This window comes from Clupea harengus, chromosome 8 (assembly GCF_900700415.2).
Source record: "Clupea harengus chromosome 8, Ch_v2.0.2, whole genome shotgun sequence".
Taxonomy (NCBI): Eukaryota; Metazoa; Chordata; class Actinopteri; order Clupeiformes; family Clupeidae; genus Clupea; species Clupea harengus.
Genome location: NC_045159.1, coordinates 13,195,254 through 13,219,469, shown reverse-complemented (window position 1 = coordinate 13,219,469; position 24,216 = coordinate 13,195,254). Strand labels below are relative to the sequence as shown.

The window sequence follows — 24,216 nt, the reverse complement described above, 5'->3', positions numbered from 1 at the left end:
CAGCCATCCTTCCATGTCTTTAAGCTAGAAATGGACTTGTTTCTCAATTCTCTTCGTTTGGACAAAAATAACCCAGAAAATTATAGACTTTTATGTCTCCTCCACACAGATGTAAAAGGATAATTAATTCTTTCCTCTTTGTTTTGTATTTTTTTTCTCTGTATGTTTTAACGTACTGCTGTACTGATATAATGTATGCTGTGCTCTGTGTTGCTGTATTGTCATTATGCATCAATAAAAATAAAAAAAGATCATCATTTCCTTTGAGTGCACAATAGTTGCATTATTCAAATGGTCTTGGAATGTTAGAAGTCAAAGTCAAAGTAGCTTTATTGTCAATTTCTTCACATGTCAAGACATACAAAGGAATCGATAGGACGTTTCCCACTCTCCCACGGTGAAACATATAAAAGTGCACAGGCACAACAGATAAGACAAGACATTTCCTAATACTAAACATAAAGATTCACGTACAGTGGTTATAAATACTATATATATAAGTATAGTTTGGCCACTTGCAAAGAAATTAGTGATTTATAATTGTAATAGTAGGTGTATTTTAACAGTGAGAAACAGAATATCAACAAAAAAATCCAGAAAACTGCATTTTATAACATTTATGACTTAATTTGCATTTGATGCAGAAAATAAGTATTTGAACCCCTAGCAAAATATGACTTAGTACTTGGTGGAATACCCCTTGTTGGCAAGCACATACGTCAGACTTTTCTTGTAGTTGGTCACCAGGTTTACACACATCTCAGGAGGGATTTTGGTCCACTCCTCTTTGCAGATCCTCTCCAAATCCTTAAGGTTGTGTTTTCAATGGGAGGGAATGAGGGAATGAGGTTCAAGCCCAATATTCCACATTACATGGCCCCATCCATAGTCCCCTCGATGCAGTGGAGTCGTCCTGTACCCTTGGCAGAGAAACAGCCCCAAAGCATAATGTTTCCACCTCCATGCTTGACGGTGGGGATGGTGTCATATTCAGCATTCTTCCCCCTCCAAACGCGGCAAGTCAAGTTGATGCCAAAGAGCTTGATTTTGGTCTCATCTGACCACATCCTGTTTCCCAATCCTCCTTAGAATCATTCAAGTGTTCATTGGCAAACTTCAGACGGCCCTGTACATGTGCTTCCTTGAGCAGGGGGACCTTGCGAGTTCTGCAGTACTTCAAACCATTACGGCGTAGTGTGTTGCCAATGGTTTTCTTGGTGACTGTGGTCCCAGCTGCCTTGAGATCATTCACAAGCTCCCCCTGTGTAGTTCTGGGGTTATTCTGCACCTTTCGGATGATCACCGATACCGCACGAGGGGATATCTTGCATGGAGCCCCAGACCTAGAGCGATGGACAGTTGTTTGGTGTTGCTTCCATTTACGAACAATCGCACCAATAGTTGTCTGCTTCTCACCAAGCTGCTTGCCGATGGTTTTGTAACCCATTCCAGCCTTGTGCAGGTCTACAATCTTATCTCTGACGTCCTTGGTCTCGCCCATGGTGGTGAGGTTGAAGGTGTGAAGTATGATTCTTTGGACAGGTTTATTTTATACACGTCACCAGTTGAGATCAGGTGTACCTTGTTAGGCCTAATGAGGTCTGCTTCTTGGGCACATAACTGATCATTGGGAGCCAGAATTCTTGCTGTTTGCTTGGGGGTTCAAATACTTATTTTCTGCATCAAATACAAATAAAGTCATAAATGTTATAAAATGCAGTTTTCTGGATTTGTTTGTTGATATTCTATTTCTCACTGTTAAAACACACCTACCATTACAATTATAGATCACACATTTCTTTGCAAGTGGCCAAACTTGCGAAATCGGCAGGGGTTCAAATACTTATTTTCCCCACTGTAAATACTATAAATACGTAATACAATTTTAAACGTAATACAAGTGATTAAAGTGCAGAGTCCTGAGAGATTTTTTAGGGGGGGCAGCTTTGAGTGTGTGATTTTACTGTAAAAGAAATAGGCTACATTTCCCAAAGTATATCAGTAGGCTATATTTCCCAAGGCATTGCAAGTACATTCCAACTAAAAAAATGCGCTAAGGGAAAAAGAAACACACTTGCATCAGAAATCCAATCCATCGGTGTTAACAAATCTTTTGGGATTCTGAGGAAGAGACACATCTCTCAATAGCCTATTGAGTGTGTAATAGAGACAGGAGGCCTATTCATGGAATTTGATAGGTGGGGCATGACCAAGAGGGAAATCAATAGTAAGTAGTCTACATTTATCAGAGAGTAAACCTGTCTGGTGAAGTTGGTTTTCAAAGGGTCTGGTTGAGAGGGCTTCAGGGTAGCCTATACCAAGGAATTGTAACCTGATGTATCAAAACAACATAGATGCCCCTACTTCGACATCCACAACCAATAGCTTCTTTCGCACCACATTTTTCATCCAGCGCTGACATTGTTAATGTAATGGCCCTATTTTGGTTAGTTGCAAAAGAACTACAATTCCTGACGTAGAAGTAAGCTAAACCGTAGGCGCTGGAATATGACGTATGACGATCGTTGTCGTAGTAACTGAAGTTACCCGGCCCCACCGCTACCGCTATCAGCACTGGAGAGGTAAAAGGGGTTGGGTTGTCGGTAACAGAAATCCAAGTCCATCGGTGGGCATTATAGCACAGGGCGACGAGATATTGAGGCGGAGAGCCCCAGTAACAGTGCGAGGATGCTGAATATGTGGAAAGTCAGGGAGTTGGTGGATAAAGCGTAAGTATGCTTTCCGTTTTCTCTCTCTAAGGGCTTGTCGTTTGTTAGCAAGGCCCATAGTTGAAGGCTACTTATGTAGACAAGGGAAACACGTAGCCCGCACGTGACGTCACGCCATGGGCTCAGCTGATAGCTAGCTTGTTAGCCGCCTGAGGCTTCTGTGACAGCCTTCACAAAACAAAACAGCGGCAGAAACGAAATGACTCGAATCATTAGCTTTTCTTTGGCCGCATGTCTTGCACTAAGACTTATCTGTTTCAGTACCCACTCGAACAACAACGATATTTCCATTGAGTGTCAGCATCCCTAACGTTACCTGTCACTATTTCTATCCCCGAAGGATAACAAACGTTAGCCTATCCAACTAGTCTTTCGCCCGGGGTTAACGTTATTCACGATTATATAGTGGGTCTCTAACTGTAAAATAGTGTGTATGGAGTGGGTAATATTTTCATTAGTTTAATGGTCAAATTCAATTGTTATTTTGCATGCTTCCAACGGCCCTGTTTGCGTTCAGAGTCACAAGCTAAGGTTAGCCGTCTACATGTTGAGGCCCTTGTTATTGTTAGCTGGCTAGCTAAGTTGGTAGCTAACCTTACTAGCAAATAAACCCAACTTAATTCATTAACTTCAATTGCTAGGCAATGTTTATGCACCAAAACCTTAACTTAACAAACACTTAAAAGCTGTCGAAATTGACTGGAATTGCTTTCCAACGGATCATCGTGTAGTTGGCTAACTAGCCATTAATGTTCGTGAGCTAACCTAACGTTAGATGGAAAACGAAAAACTCGAAGTTGCAACACATGCAATTTAGTCATTTGTCCCTGTAATTCTTCATTCACGTTACCATGATTGGTTCATTATATATGTAATATAGCCTAACGTCACCCTACACACCATGTTTGTTACAAGGTTTATTGTAAAATAGCCAATCGTGTATCCAAGATGCCATTTAGGTATACTGTTAGCTTCCAAACGGGATTAAATTCCTGTTCAGTATTCTTCTTATGCATATGTGATACATTAACAATTGTTACCCCTGAAAATGCTATTACCATAAACAAATCGGTTCTACCTTTTATACGTGATGGTACAGTATGATGTATGTAGAAGCAAGGGATTTTGTTTTATCCATTGACTTGATTCAGCTTGTAGTTGTCATATTGACAATGGAGGTCAACAAGCATTTTTGGTCATACTAGCCATTTCAACTGGACTTGTCCTTTCAAATTGAGGAGTTGCACTTTTTGTGCCGGCAGCTACTTATCATTCTGTAAGTCTCAAGGCTGGCTGATCCTGTTTTGCTAATTGTCAACACTGTTCAACCGTGCCTTTTGTAATCCCTAGGTGATTACTAGAGCTATTGAACGACCTCTGGCTACCCTAGTAAACAGCTACTTCAATCCAACTCCTTGACAAATTTCTCAGCCTGTTGTGACACTGCCTAGAAGAAAAACTATACAAATTAGTTTGCCGTCACAGGTCATGGGAGAGGTTAGATAAGAGATGCAACAGAAAACCTGTTCCAGTTATTTAGCCCTCCATGTTAATGCATGTATCCACTGAAATATGGTAGTATGGCAAAACCCTGGTGGTGACTGTTACAAACAGGAATGTCAACCATGGGAACACAAGACTTCCCCCAAATACAGCAAAATGATGTGATGAGGTGGATAAATGCTTGAGCTGAATGCTTCAGGTGTGAGTGCCTGATAAGGCAGGTTTCCTAAGCATCCCGTCACAGTTCTCAACAGTAAATGGGCCTCTGTGGTTGCTCCCTCACCATGACCCCCTTGATCTTAAACAAAGCCATGCCTGTTGAGCAAAAGGTTCGAAGGTTAAACCTTCTTGAGACCAGAGGGAAAAATTGCTCTGTCTTACCCATTTGTACACACACTCTTTCACACACATACACACATATGTGTGATTTGGAGACATTTTCTTGAATGAGTAATACAGTGTTGCAGAGTTTATGGAGCAGACAGTGTCCTTCATCAACACATTCACTACTTGCCCTCAGTCCAACGAAAGTATGCCTGGACGTCCTGTACTCTTAGTAACCAGTTTTCTGGGCTTAGCTATTGACATCGTCATCTTGAATATGGGCCTAAATAAATAATGGTGCAAGCAATAACAGTCACTTGACTCTTTGTATGACATTTTTTTGTTACTTAATGGTTCTCTTGTAGATGACAGATCTGAGATGGCCTCATTGTGCTACAGGTTTTTGGCTGTTCTATAACCTGTCTCTCTGTCAGTTTCCTACCACCCTCTGGCCCAGACCAAGCCTGGAGTCAGGTGATGGTAATGGAAGCTGCTGGTAGCACGCCTGAGTGAGGCTGAATGGCGGCTGTCATTGATACGGCTGGTCCTCACCAGCTCGTGAGGGAATTCAGGCTCTCTCTGCTCTGCCACCCTGCCTCTCTCCAAACACAGAACGGTTCATTGCCAGTGGCCAGTTCATTGTCAGATATCGTAGTTGCAGTGTCCCCAGGAAGAAGTCAACAAATGTCTGGTCATGCAGACTTTTCCATTTCTACATCATGAACTAGATTATCATTAACATGTTATGGGATATCAAGTGACCTGAACACCAGCCTCTGACTGCTCTTAGATGGAACAGCCTGGGATTTAAAATTAACATACAGCGGGTAAAATAAGTATTGAACACGTCACCATTTTTCTCAGTAAAAATATTTCCAAAGGTGCTATTGACATGAAATTTTCACCAGATGTTGGTAACAACCCAAGTAACCCATACATACAAAAAACTTTCAGAAATGAAGTTATGTATAATAATGTGAAATGACACAGGGGAAAAGTATTGAACACGCTTACTGATATTTATTCAATACTTTGTACAAAAGCCTTTATAGGTAATGACAGCTTCAAGACGCCTCCTGTATGGAGAAACTAGTCGTATGCATTGCTCAGGTGTGATTTTGGCCCATTCTTCCACACAAACAGTCTTCAAATCTTGAAAGTTCCCTGGGCCTCTTCTATGATCTCTGATCTTCAGTTCTTTCCATAGATTTTCAATTGGATTCAAGTCAGGTGATTGGCTGGGCCATTCTAGCAGCTTTATTTTCTTTCTCTGAAACCAATTGAGAGTTTCCTTGGCTGTTCACTTTCTTGCTGAAATGTCCATCGTCGTTTCATCTTCATCATCCTGGTAGATGGCAGCAGATTTTTATCAAGAATGTCTCGGTACATTTTTCCATTCATCCTTCCTTCAATTGTGTGAAGTTTGCCAGTACCGTATGCTGAAAAGCAGCCCCACACCATGATGTTCCCACCTCCAAACTTCACTGTTGGGATGATGTACAGTGCCATTTGTCCTCCAAACATGGTGTGCATTATGGCATCCAAAAAGTTCAAATTTGCTCTCATCTGACCAGACTATATTCTCCCAGTATTTCACAGGCTTGTCCAAATGTCGTGCTGCAAACTTTAAACGAGCTTTAACATGCTTTTTCTTCAGCAATGGAGTCTTATGTGGTGAGCGTGCATACAGGCCATGGCGGTTGAGTGCATTACTTATTGTTTTCTTCTAAACGACTGTACCTGCAAATTCCAGGTATTTCTGAAGCTCTCCACTGTGGTCCTTGGCTCTTGGATAACTCTTCTGATAATTCTTTTCACTCCTCTGTCAGAAATCTTGCGAGGAGCACCTGGTCGTGGCCAGTTTATGGTGAAATGATGTTCTTTCCACTTCCGGCTTATGGTCCAAACAGTGCTCACTGGAATATTCAGAAGTTTAGAAATGCGTCTGTAATCAATGCCATCAGTATGTTTTGCAAAAAGAAGGTTACGAAGGTCTTGAGAGAGCTCTTTGCTTTTACCCATCATGAGATTTTTCTTGTGTGACACCTTGGTATTGAGACACCTTTTTATAGGCCATCAGTTGGGATATTAATTTGCACTGACAAGGGGCCGGATTGCTTTCTAATTACTGATAGATTTCAGCAGTTTTCTTGGCTTTCCATGCCTTTTTGCACCTCCCTTTCTTCATGTGTTCAATACTTTTTCCCTGTGTTATTTCACATTAATACACATAACTTAATTTCTGAATGTATTTGTGTTGGTTTCTGTGTATGTATTGATTACTTGGGTTGTTACCAACATCTCATCTGGTGAAAATTTCATGTCAATAGCACCTTTGGAAATATTTTTACTGAGAAAAATGGTGACGTGTTCAATACTTATTTTACCCGCTGTAGTTCCTGAGCACCTGAGTTGATAAAGAAGTATGCACAGTGGCGAAGGCCATTGTCAGTTTCTGTCAGTGGTCAACTAGTGATAAGAAAATTTGGCAGCATTGACAGTCTTTTTGTTGTTCTATTTTTAGCATAGCTGACAAAAGGTAAAACCTGTGAATGTCATGGAAACATAAGGTTAACCCCCGCTAAAATGCACAAATGCCCCCAATCATCTCTTTTTCTAATAGAAATTGGATCATTCATGAGTCATCAAAGAAACTGCAGTCGACAAACTTGCAGTGTGTACAGTACAATCATTTGTCTAGACACATATTTGACAGGTTAGACTATGACCAAATGGGAACTTTGTTTGTAAACAAATGAGTTGCAAGGAAATTGCTTAAATTTTAGCCCATATGACTTTCAGGGAGGCCTATGTTGTGTAGTTTATTTAGAACCTATCAACATAGAGGGGGGGGGGGGGGGGGGGGGGGCTTTGCATTTACCACCAACATTGGAACATTTATGTTGTTCTTTACTTGACAGACTTGACTATATCTTACTGGTTAGGTTTTTATTTAGATTCCATTTTGTCCCTATCTAGGCTCACTTCAGCTGTACATCTCTTGTTTGTTAGACAGAAGTTTGTTTTTGTAAATAGCCTCTGCATAAATGTTCCAGTCCAGTCAATAACTTTTGACTGTAGTGCACCCAACAAGTAGAAGCAGGCTACCTCAGGCCCAATCAAGGAAGTGTGGTAATTGAGAGCCTACAGTCTGTGCAGTCAAGAGACTGAGGTGGATTTCCCCTCGGATTGTGTCCCCTGAGCCCGCGCCACTCTTTTGGGCTTTGAACACTGGAGTGTTTGGAGCACAATGCCACTCCAACACTACAGCAGCTCAAATGCAACTCGGCGTAGGAACCAACCATCGGAGCGCCGAAGCTGGCTCAACATGGTGCGGCTGCTTTTACAGTGCGACATGGGCTCACAGGCTCGTTCCCCTTCCCCAGGGGGAGTTTCATTTCTCCAGCTAGCGTCCACGGCTACGCGCAAACTCTCTCTCTCGCTTGCTTTGTTTTGGCGGGTGTCACATGCCTCTCTCCTCACGGCTTCTGAGGCCCTTGCCATAGCTTACTACTGATACCTATGAGCAAAATCTTTTTCACTGTCATTTCCATCTGAAAGTTGCTGCCCCAGACTCTTGCTTGAGGTACTGTAAAGAATTTTTTTTCTTTGTATTGTGCTTGGAGAAGCCAATGCCCCTGAGATCTTTCAAGAAGGGCTTCTGAGTTTTCAAAATGCTCGCCTGGCATTGGTGAATGCTTAACTAGTCCCATCCTCATTCAGTATGGGATTGAAACGAGCAGGAGGATTACTGGAAAGGGAGAAAAAAGGACAAGATAAGGCCTCGACGCACAAAGGGCTAAGGATTGTGTGTTTTTGTGCCCTTCTTTGGGAGCATATTGCCCTCAACTCGCTCATAGATTATTCCAGTAGAATATAAACAGTCTTTATTTTTTTATATTTGGTCTTCTCTCTATATGTTCTTGCGTTGGCATTACTGGTGTGCTGGCTGTTCTCTTTTATAACCATCCATTCATTATTCATTCTGCTGCAATTTTTGCCAGTAATGTTGGTCCTGCTTTGCTCTGTGCTGCCTGACCCCTTTCTCGGTTTGCTCTCTCTCTCTCTCCTACTCTGTTTCTCTCCCTGCCTTTTTTCTTGTCTTTCTACTAATAAACTCTGTTGAAGCACTGGTTCAGATCTAGATATGGTCGTTCAGACTGACATACTAAAAGACGTGGACCCATTTTGTGAATATTACATGTTTAACTCCTTTTGTATGTTGTTTACATCCTGCCACATAGAGTTAACGCAAGATAACGAATGTCTGTCAAGTCAGCAGGCAGGCATATTGATGGCAGAGCTACTAATTAGCGAACGAAACAGCGGTGTCCAGTCGACTGAATCCAAGGTGTGACAAAATGAAGTGGTGCACTGCATGACTTGTTTGGTGTCCCTGTTAGGCTACATCATTCCACAGTGGCCTACATTAGCCCTAATGACTCCAAGCCATGCATAATGTGCACCTAAGAAAGCTTGTGCAGTTGTTTGAGTTTCTCTATACCTTGATGTCTCGCCAGAGTCTAAACCACTCTATGGTGCTGTATCATGTGGCATGGTCCTAGAACAAAAAAAGCTCAATCCATATTATATAGGGACAGTGAATGGGACATGTTTGGCTGTTCATGCACGTGTTTTGGACTGATACAACCTAGAGTGGCTGCTACATTAACAGTGGTTGCTTTCCCAGCATTTTCTCTTTTGGTTGGTTTGGCAAAGATTAGCGCAAGTCTGGCCAAACATTTGCCTAGTTTTTCCATCTTTGCCCTCACACCTCGCACAACCATTTTGAAATGTCTCTGAACATTTTGTGCTGATGTCTTGAGTCACTCGAGCATACAGTCCAACCATCTGCCTCCATATTCGAGCAGGAAGGAACCTTAGACCCGTTCGACTTGGAACGTTTGGAACTGGAGCATTTTATCAAGTGAGGTGGATGACCATCTGTGTGCTGAACAGAGCCCAGGTCGTCAGGATCTCCCTTCAGGGTCATCATGACCTTGGATATCCTGGAGCATTTGTGGGGGCAGATGGGTTTAGCCCGGAATGACCACTTGAGCTCCTTGTTATAGTTGTTGTCTTTTTTGCCAAGTTATCATAATGCTTTTTGGAATGCGTGTGTGAGTGTGTTAAAGGCTTGAATCATTATTTTTGAAAATCCCCAGTGACTCACAATATATGAAGGCACACAAATTATCACAAAAGACAAATGATTAAACGTACACACTGCTTATGTTCCAGATATACACCGAACACGGTGTATATTGTGATGCACAAAACATTTCAGTTTTGGCACAGTTGCAATCAGAAATATGAACTCTGGTTTTGTCACTCTGTGATTGTCTCTGGCTTGGTTTGATGGGTTTAAGAAGTTTCCTGTTCAGGGTTTGTCCACTTGAACCAGATTTATGGCCTCATTGGCAGTGTTGTCAGCCGTGCCAAAGGTTAGCGGTGGTCTGTGTGTGCGTGAGCAATATGAGCAAACACAAAGTGTGAAGGAGAATAGAACAGCAAATATAGCCCTCAGATTGGCGAGTAGTGCTAGTGCAGTTTAAAAAAAACTAAAAAAACCAACCACTGTGTGTGAGCTGAAGCAGAACTGAAGTAAAATTGCCCATGTAATGCTGATGTAGCTGGATCCAGACTCCCAAGTAGACCAGACCGACATGCTGCTTTTTATGCCTAATGCCTGATTCCCCCAACCCAGATCTATATATTAATGCCACGAGGTCCATGGCCTCTGGACATTAGATTGGCTCAGTCAGTGGGATTGTAACAGCCAATTAGGCCTCTTGATGGACAGGAAATCCCAACTCTGAAGGACCCACTGCCTTCAGAGCAGGTGTTGTTGGAGGTAGGCCTCTGCAGAGATGGGTAGGCCATCACCCCCCCCCCCCCCCCCCGCTGCCCTTCCCATACTACCCAACCACATTCCTCTATCTGTCACGCGCCATCAACTCTCACAGCCTCATCTCCAGTAATGGCTTCCAGAAGTTCCAGGATCACTTTCTCATCATGTTATCTCTCTTTCTCTTCCTCTCCCAGCCACACAGTGGGATTTACTAGCAGTGAAAGGATAGGGTGTGGTTGGTGTTCTCACTGTAAGTGATATTAGCAATGATTGCCCTAAGTGCTCACAGCTGCGGGAGGAAGAAGCTAGCTCGAGCGTCACTGAATGTCTTGATATCTACCTCAGGGCTCGGTGGAAGGACATTTTGCAGACCCTCTGTATCTGTCCAGTTTTGCAGTTGGTCTTCCAAGTGCACTCATTGCTTGCTAATGGTCTTAGCGTAATAGGTATTTAGGCTAGTGATGCCCAAACCAGTCAATAGGTCTGTATTGATTGCAGCCTGTTGTCAGTGCATCAGTCACCGAAGACAGTTGCAAGCAGTAGACCAGAGGTAGCACCACACAGCACATGGGGCGTTTCATAGCCCTGAGGTAAGGCATGTGCGTAGAGCTGCTGAGTCCTGGAGAAGTCTACAGTTAATGGTGTGGCTCAGAGTGCTGGCTCAGACATGGACAGTCGCAGGAGGGGGGTGTGAATGTCGCAATGTGATCGGAATCCCAAGCGTTTTGGGGTGCGATCCAGACGTGCTGTCTCTCTGAAGGCACAGCACGGCCTGTTCTCTCATAGTGCCCTGATTTACGACAGTAGGCTCAGCTAAAGAGTTGTGTTGAGTTTGGGTAAAGCCTGGAATGATGGTAGGGTTTGCAATCGAATGTAAATCCCTGAATTTAATAGCTTGAACGAGGCCTCATTTGGCTAACAATTTTGAATTTCTGACATTCCCTCCTTTTGGTTCTTGTCACACTAGACTGTAGTACTGATATTCTAAAGGTTAAGAAAAAAAGTTGATCTTAAAATGCCATATTAGTAGCTCCTTTTTCCATGAGAACTAATGCGAGGTTAAGATGGAAACCATCAACCCCAGACCTGACACACCCTTCTGCCCACTGTCACCCACTTGAAGTCTTTTTTTCCCCTTTTAGGTAAGAACATTCATCATCTTTGTCAGCTTCACTCATCTGAGGGGTTAAGTTTCTCCACTCGCCATAGTAATCTGATGAGGCTTAAATTGAGAGTGGCTCAAGTGGTATGTTTCCCAAGTTTATGAAAACAGAATCAGTGAAATAACACCATTCATCGTCTGAGCTATTATGCACCGCCATGGCTTGAGTGGCATTTGTTTCTTTTGCTTTCTTCCTCTGCATTTTTTAAATGTATCGAGTGTTTTCATACATAGCAAAAGGTTATTGAAATGGCCCGAGTGTCTAACTCTGTGTGTTTATCGTTTAATATGTTAAAGCTGCTCCCCCTACTCTTCCCTTCCGTCTGTCTGTTTTAATGGTTGTCATTTTTGTCCCCCCGTTTGCGTTTCCTTCCACAACCTTCCTCAAGTCTTTCCAGCTGTTTCCTGCCATTTGCAGTTTGATGGACAGTTTGGAGTAGCTGAGCAAAATCCGCCCCTCGACAGGAAGTGATTGGATCTCCTCGTGATTGCTCTGGCGATAGATTCCACACACTGGAGCACAGCACAGCAAAGCTGCACTCACTTAAGGCTTTGGCAGGCATGTTTTTAACCGAAAGTGTGTTCGGCCGCCCCCAAGTCTTGGTGAACACGGGGAGAGAGGGTGCCAGATATGTTCCAGTTTGGCAAGGTCTCAGCACGTCACTTACCACAGCCATGCATCATGGCGAAATAAAGAGATGGGCTTTAACACTGAATGACAGTCATGTGCAGTTCCCTTCCTCTAAACTCACCATAGTCCTGCCACTTTTTAATTTATGGCCTTCCTCTTTCCAGCACCAACGTGGTGATGAACTACTCGGAGATCGAGTCGAAGGTTCGTGAAGCCACTAATGACGACCCCTGGGGACCATCCGGACAACTCATGGGAGAGATTGCCAAGTGAGTGTTCCGGTGCTGCGGATGTTCCTGAAGAGAGGGTTGCTGGAATCTCAATCAATCTCATGCCACAAAACAGTTTACTTATTCTCCCTTCTTAACTGACTTGGGGCATCAGGGCTCTTTAGTGAATACTGTGCCAATGTTCTTAAGTTGTGTATTGTATGGCTGTCATAAGTCCTATAGTTAGTGAGAAATGTAGTGTCATTGGAAAGTAAATTTAATGGAAATGATTAATTAATCTCAAACTGTGGTCCGTACTTACAATAATGCAGTAATGTATGCTTGATGTTTTTTCAGAATACAGTTGTTTAAGCTTTACTACTGGGCATATTGAGGAATTAGTCTGCTGCAAGATTGGCAATTTCCTGAGTTTTATTATTCTCATTTCACAAAGGGGTTTTAAGTATCCTGTGTTCCAAAGGTCATGTAGAAGTTAAACCAGTCCAGGATGCTTGTGGTGTTTTTTGATTTTCTTGCGCTTTTTCAGTGATTCATAGTTTGGTAGGCCAAATGTATCAGGTTTTAAAAATCTCCTTTCTCTGTCTTCAGAGCCACGTTTATGTACGAACAGTTCCCGGAGGTCATGAATATGCTGTGGACCAGAATGCTGAAGGACAACAAGAAAAACTGGAGAAGAGTTTACAAGGTAGACATTGCAAAACCTGATTTAGAACAATAATAATCTAGGATGAATGAATGAATGCAGGATTTGAGTGTTGCTGCATTTTCATGTTTTTATAGACATATCACACAACACTTAGGCCCAAAAATGTCTCTGTGGCTTTCTAAATACTTTTTTTTTTTCATTAAACATTTTAATTTCATTATATCAGAACTGTGTCTATCATACTAAACACCCACAGACAGAGAAGAATGATTCCGCATTGAGCAACTCACCTCATTCTTGTTTGCAGTGACTCAAGCGTCACCTTACTGTACATATTTTACACACACACTGACTGATTGAAAAAGGTGTCATGTAAGGTTATACGCTGACCGCTTGCTCCTCCTCCTCTCCTCCAGGCCTTACTTCTTCTAGCGTACCTCATCCGAAACGGCTCGGAGAGAGTTGTCACCAGCGCCAGAGAACACATATATGATCTCCGCTCCCTCGAAAACTACCACTTTGCTGGTGAGTGTATGGCAAGATTCACGCTCAAAAGGTGTAACCAAGTTTTATGATGACATACAAGTTTATAAACAGCAGAGCAGAATCCACCACATTTCCTCTGTTGTGAAAATAATCGCCCTGATTCTAGAAGCAGTGAATGGAACAATACATCTCTGCTTTGGAAGGAATGTCATCGCTATGTGCAGAAGCCACCCTATGGTTTCATGAATAATGCAGCTTTACTGTCAATGCTTCTCTCATTGCATAATACAGTAGTGGTTTACAGTGAGTTATTGTCGGGAGAACACACAGCAGTTCAGTCTGGGTTTGTTTGTATCTATGGTGGCTACAGAGTATGTACAGTATGTTTACATGTGTGCTTGTCGTATATCTCTGGTACTTTGTTAACATGTCATCCAATACACTGATGAAGTATGTGAGGCCTGCATTTTAAACATACGTAAACACAGACTCGTTGGATGGGTAATGCGGGGAAACAGATTTATGTGTGACGGCGACAGGAAGCAACCTTGTGTTATGTGATATGGGCACACGCAGTCAGGGAATGTGCAGAACTCTAAATATGTGCATTCCAGACCAACATTTTCTCCCCAACAGCTCATTGTTTATGTATGCGCGGCTCCAGAAAGCCAGTGGTGAATGACATTTTAGCACCAGTGTAATACATTTGTGTTCATGTTTATTTCTTGAGGGATCGTTTATGTCATTGGGAAGCGCATGCTTATTAAATCCACATGAGCAGCTGGTTGGCAGCACAGGGCATGTTGAACCTCTATGTGCAGGCTAGGTTGACATAACGGGCATATCTGACCCTGCAGTTGTTTTCAGTGCACATACATGTAGTATGATGTAGGAAAGAAATCTGTTATTAACGCTCAAGTGAAGGAGTGAGTGATGCTGTGGTTGAATAATCTGCTCAGTTGTTGGATGTTTGACAGGTTTCACAGTCATTAGGTCCATACTGATGGATGTGGGGCTGTCTTTTGGGAATATTTTCCCACTCTAACAGCATTGAACGATTAGTCCAAATGTCCATGTCCATGTCCATGTCTCCAAAGATTTATAAAACTAAGCAATTCAAAAACGGCAAACAATGAACATTTCTTTTAACCCTACAATTATGACAGAGGAGAAAATCATGTTTCTGCCAATAACAGGTGTGTGACAGGCTTGAGGCTTCTCTGTGTCACCATTCCGTGTAGATCGTAATGCACTTAAATAAAATATTTAAAAATATGTATTTTTTTTACGAATCAATAACTGTCTCTCCGCAGACGAGAATGGGAAGGACCAGGGCATCAACGTGAGGCAGAAGGTGAAAGAGATGGTGGATTTTGTGCAGGACGACGACCGGCTGCGGGATGAGAGGAAGAAGGCCAAGAAGAACAAGGACAAATACATCGGCGTGTCCTCCGACACCATGGGCGGCTTCAAGTGTGAGTGGGTGCTAGAGGGATGGGGGGGACTGTAGGTGACAGTGGCAGATGTGTCTCGTTCAGTGTTGGCGGGCATTTCTGTACAAGGAAATTGTTACAGCCATCTGCTTGTGTGGGTTTGATAGAATTAGTGCAGCTCATCCATTGGTCTCTCTCTCTCTCTCTCTCTCTCTCTCTCTCTCTCTCTCTATATATATATATATATATATATATATATATATATATATATATATATATATATATATATATATATATATATAATATAAATAAATATAAACTCCTCAAAAAAAAGTTCGGAAACATTTTTTTGGTCGATTATTCCTCCCCTTTAATAATACCAATTGGTATTGTATTTTATGTCGTTGGAAAGCCTCATTAGTCACTTTTACAACGAGGTACAACTTGTAAGGATCGTGCATTCGTGGAATGAGCAACACCGAAGCCTCCGGCCTCATGGCTACGGCCGAACACCACCCGTGGGAATATCCCTTACCTACCCCACTCGCACTCGTACTATATTGCTTAAATATGATCCCAACGTTTGCAGGTCTGTAATTTCTTTATATTCACTGCTGCGAAAAATGTATGACTGGTGTCATTGGCAACGGGTTTTGTGCTTCTAATTCACATCTTTCATATCATTCCACATCGCAAGTAGTCCGGTCATTTAACGTAACTGAAAGTCATTGAAACTTGAAGTCAGAAGGTGGGTTGCTTCGCATTTGCGTGAACAAAATCATTAAAAAGAGGTATTTTGGAGAAATGTCTTCTATTGTTTTGGCAAGTAACCGTATAATAAGCGGGATACTTTTTTATTTACGTAGGCCTACATTTGTGCGTGTGGGCGTGCCTGCGACCATTTGCGCTGATAAAAATTGATATTACTATTAATTTGTATACTTATACTATTGCATTGCAAGCTTGCTCTCGTGTGTGTGTGCCATGTGTATTGGTCGACTGGGAACACCTTTAATACTGCAATCATGCTCATTTTCAAAATCGTTTTGGTGAATGTTGATTACATGTTGATTAAATAATGTTGGCGTTTTTACTATGCCTGCACCCAATTTTTTTGATAGCCTAAATGCAACATCTACTCTTACCAGTAGCAGTTAATCAAAACCATACAATTTAATGTTGGTTTATAAAGAGATACAACTTATATTGAGCAGAATTGAGTTCAGCCTATTGGTCCGGCCCTCCACAACAGTCCCACTATCTCATGTGGCCCCTTGGGGAAATGAATTTCCCACCCCTGATCTATAGCGTAAGACTTTCAGTGTTTGCTGTCTTATTTGTCTGGCAGATCCCTTGCAGTGATGGAATGGTACTTATAATGCTGACTTGTTTTTGGAGTCAGCGTTTTAGCCTCCATTACGGTATCCCATTGACCAAACAAAAGGAGCTTGTTGGTTTTTGTAATAATATACACATTGGAAAGCATCTGTGTGAGTAGCGCTCCGGAGCCCACTTTCCTACTGTGATGACTACTACTGTATAGATGAGTACACTCTGAACCAGCCTTCTGTGAATGACAATACCGGTATTAATTGAACAATGACCCCTACAGCTTTCTATAATCCCTCTATCTAAGGCTTATTAGGGGATTTTCTAGCAGAGTCCTCTGAGAAAAAATCTTTATTCTCACTTTGTAGATTGTCCGCTGTTCCCTCAAGACCTCCCCCTCATACGACTTCTCCTTTGATTAACCGTATTCATCTGCTGGTATTTTTCTGCCTGTATCATAAGGAATTTTTTTTTAGACACAAAAGCACTTTTTTCTCTCTCTCTGTTGTTTTTATTCTCTTCAGATCCAGGAAATGGTGTATTTTATCATACGGTCTTTGAGGCTCATTAGCATTGCTAGCCGTCGTTTTTTTTTTCACGGTTGATTTGGACTCTCTGATGTGACATCTTTGATTCAAAACTGATTTCTCTCTTCATTAGGCGGAGTGGAAAGGCTGTTTGTCCATTAGTGATGTGGCACTTGAGAAATTATGTTTGGGGATGCAACATCAAAAGGACAGTGGGGGGCTCGCCGTATGTGTCTGATTGAGAAGTTGTCAGTGATTTAGATTTGAGTGGGAGTAGTCTTTTTCTGTTCATTTCAGAAAGGGCCTTTAGCTGTAGTACGCGGAGATGGGGGGGGGATTACTTGAATTGCTTGAATTCTATTGTTTTTTTTTTTAATGTAAGGTAATATAAGATTTTAGCTCAGCAGGGCAAGTGAAATATTGCATTGTGTTAATAAATGCTTTGAAACGTGCTAGCTAGCTTCCTGAGATGTGTAAGATGCTAATGACCTTTTACTACCTTGGAAAGGAACTAAGGAAATGTATCCTGATCGAAAGAGCAGATTACCTCAACCCCCAAATACTTGAATGCTATTGTTAGGGAATGGTTAGAAGAAAGATTTAGTTGTGTGTGTGTGTGTGTGTGTGTGTGTGTGTGTGTGTGTGTGTGTGTGTGTGTGTGTGTGTGTGTGTGTGTGTGTGTGTGTTCCCCCCCCCCCCCCCTCGAATACTACCACTGAACCTCATGAATATGTCAGTGATGTGTGAGAGAGGTCATGGAAATAAGCGTGTCTCTCCCCTGTCTGTCTTGTAACATGTCCAGCGGGAGACCAGAGTTTGGACGCGGACTCCAAGGGGAAGTGGGAGGAAGACTGGGACAAGAGCAAAGGGGGCTTTCCCTTCAGTGAGAAGCTGGGCGAGATCAGCGACAAAATAGGCAACACCATCGACGACACCATCAACAAGTTCCGCAAGAAAGACCGCGATGACTCACCTGACAGAATCAGGTGTGTGTGTGTGCCAAACACTAAGACTTTTTGGCATCCATACAAGCAAATCACATGTTACACAACACTTGTATGTAATGCTTTGGAATGTCACATCAAATAGACTAATAGCATAGACTAACTCCAACTTTAGTTCACATCAGAAGTTCAGTCAAGGTGAACCTCTTTCTTTTTCCCAGTGACAACGAGGAAGACCGAGCATCACAAAATGGTCCACCCTCAAAGTCAGAGTTCAAGGATGAGGAGGACACAGACTCGAACAATCCTGCCACCCAGGCAGCAGAGTCCACGAGCAACAGCTCTTTCGCACGCAAGCGCGGTGGCATTCCCACTAAAACAGTGGACCTGGGGGCTGCCGCTCATTACACCGGCGATAAGAACAGTCCAGACGCCGACAACGCAAGGGTAATCCATCTCCGCCCAAATCACCTCTGATTACACCTGTTTCCCGACGGCTTCCTGAATACTGTTACTAAAGATGTGTTTTTTTTGTATCAATTGTACACATGCATAAATGCACAAAATGGAATGGAAAAAATGTATATGCCATATGTTGGCAGTAAATAGACTGAAATGCATACACACACACACAGACAAAGATACAGATAGACGTAAATGTTGAGCTGTCCAACACACGTTTGGCCAGATCCAAGAAATGCCTAGGGAGTGGCGAACTGCCAGTGTGTGCTGTGCTGTATAACCTAAGCTTATGCTGCCCTCTCATGGCTACACACCGACAAGATCAAATTCCACTGAAACTCTCCCAGTGCATTGGTGTGATTGCGTATGTTTCTAATCTTTCATCTTTCAACACTTTTTTTTTTTGTTAGTTGTGTTTGTTTCCCTTCTCAGAATTCAGTTGAAAGTCTTTCCTCTCGATCATTTAACATTTGTCTTTTTCTCACAGACATCCATCAGTCAGTCATCAAGCAGTGGCCTTGCAGACCTGTTAATGGTGGACCCAGCACAGACATCAACCAGTGGTACGTGCTTTTGAGGCTCTCGCCTTCTTCAGAAAGCTGTAGGACTGCCTTACACAAAACCATACCCTTGTGGCAATAACTTATCTCTAGGCCATGGTATGTTTCTTTTGTGAAGACCATATCTTTGGACCCAAGAATCATTTTCAGTAAAAAAAAAAAAAACACAATTTGATTAACCTGTCTCGTACTGTACTTCAATTGTTTTCTCTAATTTTGCTGATGTTTATTGTTTACCAGGACGTGCTTTTCTGCTGGTAACTGCTGATGGGAATGCAGGTTGAATGAGTGTTGTGGTTGTAATGTCATTGGCAGGCTGTCAGCGGTGGTCTTTGTTTACATTGGTTATTTGTGGAACTCTTCTCTAGTTGACCTGATTTGTCACTAGTCATCTGATGTGTCAGTAGATGATCTGCACATCCTGTTGCCAAACATTCATATGTTTCTATCAGGGGATGGCGCTGTGCCTAGTAAGTATCATAACACACCTGGCTGTTTGTGTGAGAGGGGGGTAGGGGGGGTAGTGAATAAGGCTCTCCCCAATCTCTCATTTGAACACAAGATCTCAGACAGATATCCTTGGAGAGTTTTATTTGGGTGTTGTGGAGCATAGTTATGAGTTAGTCTTACAAATGTGTTAAATGCAGCCAAGATTGACTTCTGAATTTCTGTTTGTAATTTCTGTGATGCATGACAGCCCTTTGCTGATCACCTGTAACCACTGGTGTTCATACACAATGTCTGGGGTTGGAATTGCAACTTGGGGCAACACTGGAAAGGACACTGTACTTGTCCTGGTCACTGCTGCATTTTCTCAAGTAACCTGTATTTAGATAGGGATGATGACCGCTGCTTACACCCATCACAGCCGAATCAATTCAATCATTTAGCACACGAACAATACAATTGGCTCAAGGTGCTTTACAGAGTGCAGGGCCTGAACCCCCTTAAGGCAAGTACAATGGTGACAGGGGCAAGGAAAAACTCCCTGTTAATCAGGAAGAAACCTTAAACAGAACCGCGGCACATAAGGGAGGGTTGGGGGGGCATTTGCTTGAAGCCAGTCAGGTAGAGATCTAAAAAGAGGATAAGGAGAATCCAGTGCCATCCTACCTCTTTTAATGAAGGTGTCTTGGAGTTATGTGACTGTGAGGGGGCAGGGGTGGGTATGAGTTGGGTATGCATGAGTTGTGAGGTGAAGGCAGTGCAGGGAGGTGCAGAGCCCATGGGGCCAAGCTGCACACATGGTGTTGTTTCCTCCCCATCCTGCCACTGTCCTCATCCATCAGCTTCACACTCTGTCTTTTAGAAGGTGTGTGTGTGTGTGTGTGTGTGTGTGTGTGTGTGTGTGTGTGTGTGTGTGTGTGTGTGTGTGTGTGTGGGGGGGGGGGAGAAGCAGACAGACAACAGACAGCATGTTTGTGTGGAGGAGCGTGTGCGGATAAGATATGACAGAAGGTGATGCAGTGTGCATGAAAGGAAGAGGAATGTATGTGGGTGTGAGAGAGGAGAGTAGACTTTGGCTAATCTCTGCTGTCTGATCTGCTGTTTCCTCTCGGCAGGTGGAGGTTCAGATCTAATCGGGGGGTTTGCTGATTTCTCCTCCCCAGCCGCCTCTGCTAGCCTCCCTCCCAAAGCTGGTAAGTCTCTAGCTCTGCTGTGAAATTAGATTAGCATGCACTCACAGACAGACAACAGATTTACTTACCACAACCTCTCTACCGAACAGAAAGTAATAAAAAAAAACACTATGTGTGAGATAATCGAAAAACAAGATGGAGACTAAATGTAATGGGCATATCCAGCAGCCATGGAGGGTTTTATTTGCCTGTGATCAAGGAGCACAAGATGCACAAGCAGTGTGGTGTTCTTTTGAGGACGCCCTGCAACAGAAGCAGCAGCAGTAGCAGCAGCAGCAGCAGCCCATGTGTAGGGTAAGCTAGGGCATCTCGCGTGCTGGAAGGACGCTGAAATATTGATTAGGGTCGGCGCCGTCCAGATGGAGGCGCGAGCCGCTGAGGCAGATGCGGATGGACACCTGTCCTGACTCATCCGTCAGAGCGGGGCCTCATGCCTCGTGCCTTTCCCCCCCCACAAGCACCCCCAACCCCCGCCCGCGTCCCTTGGCCTGCACTGGCCTGCCCTCCACCGTACTCCCCCTCTCAGAGGTCACTCCCAGACGGCCTGGTTGCCAAGCATACCTGCCTCGGGTCAACTAATGCCATTCCAGTGTGAAAGTATAGTGTGCTGTGATTATGTGCTGCGTGTGTGTGTGTGTGTGTGTGTGTGTGTGTGTGTGTGTGTGTGTGTGTGTGTGTGTGTGTGTTTTTTCTGTGCTGGTATGTGTTTTGACGGAGACATTACTACTATGTGATGTCAGATTCCATCAGAGGTGGGCTGTGTGTAAGGTCACCTCCCTCAAAGTGGGTGGCTTCACCCCACTCCCCCATCAAGAAGAAAGACACGCTTATGCGCACGCACGCACGCACGCACGCACGCACGCACGCACGCACGCACACCTACATGTCACTCAAGAATGACCTGGGAACAAAAATGCACTCTGGGGGGGGGGGGGGGGGGTTATATGAGCAGTATTCTACCTCTACTTACACTGCAATGTCAAGCTGATTCAGCATGGTGTTAACATGTGCCTATCCAGTCGTTATATAATTTGTATACTTTGTGCAAGCTGTCTCCTTTAATGTGTAATCTGCTAAATGTCTAACATGTACCTATTATGACTGAGGTCCTATTTGTCCTCTGTGTCTCCCTACCTCTCATGCCCTGTCAGGGTCAGCCTCCAGTGGTACTGGAGAGTTTGGCGAGTGGAACGCCTTCGGCAACACCACAACCACCTCCAGCCCGCCTGCCTCCACCACCGCCGTCTCGGCTGCACCCCAAGCAGTGACGGACCTCTTTGGCGAAGTCCAGGCCACCCCGACTCAGGCACTACCCACCTCTTCCCAGGCCCCCTCGGCCGACCTCTTTGACCTGATGGGACCAAACCACGCCACACTCAGCGCCTCGCAGAGCTTGAGCTTCAACATGTGTGCCAACCAGAGCATGCCCATGTCACGGTCTCAGGTGCGGCAGATGGCTGTGGCGAATCATGCACTTTCTCATGCCTCCTCCACAACTCCTCTAACAGCATGAGAGTGGAGTAGAGCTGGACTAGTAGAATACTAGCCCTGGGATTTTGAAACAGTTGCTGCTGTTCTGTAGTGAAGCAAAGAAAAATGGTGGCTAATGTCATCAAGTGGGCAGGCTTCGCCTCAATTATATACTGAGAGTTTATGAACAGTGATGACCAGAAATAATACAGATCATTGATGGGAGACTGCACCAAACAGCTTTATTATGGTGCATGGCTTCTTTGTTGCCATAAATACCTCTAGCTCAGCTTCAGGTTAATGTAATGTTGGAGCAGTTCTTATACACACTTATTTTCTATTGTGGTGTCTTTGCTCTTAATATAAATTGTCCTGCACAGACAAAAAAATACACCAAGAATTTCTACTTGGTTAAAATGCAAAGTGAATCATGTTGCTTAGCTTTTGAGTACCTCACAGTGATAAATGCCTCTTCTGACTTTGTTTCACATAATGTTTATCGTCACATTTTCCCCACACAGACTCTCGGCGGTCCTATGCACAGTTTAGGAGGTCCCATGATGCCACAGCAGATGGGTATGCAGAAGCTGGGGGCGCAGGGTTCCTTCCCCGCCACGTGGTCCGACCCCAGTGTCAACATTAGCCTGGACTTCCTCTCAGCAGGCATGCAGCAGCCCAAGCCCTCACAGCCCACACTCAACACTATGATCCAGCAGCAGGGTGGGTGGGCTTGTAAGCTATTTAATTGTATTCTTTCGGTCACTTAGTGCTGTAAAATCTTTTTGTGAGCTTTTATGAGGTTGTAGGAGCAGCTTAGGAGTGATCAAGGAACACCTTGTTTTTGTTGATGTGAAATTTAAGTAATCTGTCCTGAGATGATTTCAAGTTGTGATGTGTTCAGTATTGACAGAGTTCTATTTTCTGGCAGCAAAAAATCAAGCCGTAATTAATGTGAAGGGTGTGTTTTTTTTTTTCATTGTGTGCCCCTTTAGACACAGTGACTCATCATGTTGTGTGTTGTTTCCTCAGGACCGCTTACAGGCATCCAGCCACCTCTGAACATGATGGCCCAGAGTTTTACTGGCATGAACCTTAACTCGCAGCCAGCCGCTCCAGTGGCCCCCAGACCACCCATTGGCTCCATGATGGTATCGGGCGGGCAAATGGGCATGGCAATACCCCCGGCCATGGCAACGGGTACGATGGGGATTGGGGGAATGGGAGTGGGGGGCATGCCTGTCAATCAGGGAATGCCTGGCATGAACATGGGCATGACTGCCCCCGCTGGTGCGGGCCTGCCTGGAGGTGCTGCTGGCATGCCAGCGATGGGCTTGGGCCAGGGCATGACCCCCACCATGATGCCACCCAAACAAGATGCCTTTGCAAATTTTGGCAACTTTGGTAAATGAACATGTGGAGGAGGAGGGTGGGAATGAAGACTTTTGTGATGAAGTGAATGGGGAGAACAGAAAGCTCTGGGGGGGGGGGGAGGGAAAGAGAGAGCTGCCTATCACACCTGGACAAACTGAAAATAATTAAACAAGCAAGGGTGGGGGTCAGCCCCCCATCAACATCAGTTCTCTGTTGCTCTTTGGGGTCTTTCCTGGGTGGGATGAGAATGAGGTTGTGGTTTCAGAGCAACTTTTTTTTTAAGGGGGGTGGGCGGGAGGAATGGAAAGCATATACATGACATACTTCAAAGAAAGTATCTTTTGGAGTTTTGTTACATCTACCAATTTCAAGAAAACAACATGATCAAATTAGTCCTGTTTTCCCATCTTTTTCTACTTTGGTGTTTCCGCTTCTTTTACTGTCTAAAGAAGGAAAAAAAGAAAATTCCAGAAATTACCTCACATTATCCATACTTCATGCTGTGACTCAGAAGAATGAACGCGTATGTCTTTGTAAATATTCTTTTTTTGTGTGTGCAAAGAAATAAATTATTGCATTATTGAAGACCTCTTGGACAGTATGGATGTGGGCAAGAAGGCTTGAAGGACAAAGAACTACCATAGGTCCTTAATTTCTTTTTCTTTTAAAATGTTTTACGATTGAGTCATATGGTTACAATACTTTGTCTCTCAAAGTGGTCACCTGTTGAAAAGCAAAAGATTTGCAGTCCACACGTAACTGTCAGTCATTCCTCAATGGCCTCTCTCCCCCAGCTCCAGTCACAGACAGGCTTGACTTGTGATCATAACTGTTTCACAGTATAGTTAGTGACGGCCAGCCTGTCCCAACAACAGAGTGCCTGACAGCAAGCTAGTTGCCTTCTTATGTATGTGGGGC

General features: G+C 43.7%; 1 protein-coding gene and 1 long non-coding RNA gene across 3 annotated transcripts; both read left to right on the top strand.

Moving 5' to 3' along the window:
- Positions 1–2,534: 2,534 nt before the first annotated feature.
- clint1b (clathrin interactor 1b) lies at positions 2,535–23,883 on the top strand. 2 transcript variants are annotated; one of them, XM_012822988.3, is made up of 12 exons: positions 2,535–2,729; positions 12,365–12,469; positions 13,019–13,115; positions 13,493–13,601; positions 14,876–15,037; positions 17,654–17,837; positions 18,017–18,242; positions 18,745–18,820; positions 20,380–20,457; positions 21,609–21,901; positions 22,449–22,647; positions 22,957–23,883. In XM_012822988.3, exons 1-12 carry the CDS (start codon positions 2,689–2,691, stop codon positions 23,334–23,336), a joined length of 1,950 nt encoding a protein of 649 aa, XP_012678442.2. In that variant the 5' UTR covers positions 2,535–2,688; the 3' UTR covers positions 23,337–23,883. The 2 variants fall into 2 exon arrangements, with proteins under 2 accessions (XP_012678442.2, XP_031427818.1); XM_031571958.2 differs by having other exon boundaries at positions 2,536–2,729; positions 22,449–22,659; positions 22,957–23,072.
- LOC116221481 lies at positions 10,449–12,351 on the top strand. Its single transcript, XR_004164139.2, has 2 exons — positions 10,449–11,653; positions 11,959–12,351. It is a non-coding gene; the product is annotated as an uncharacterized LOC116221481 (long non-coding RNA).
- Positions 23,884–24,216: the final 333 nt, after the last annotated feature.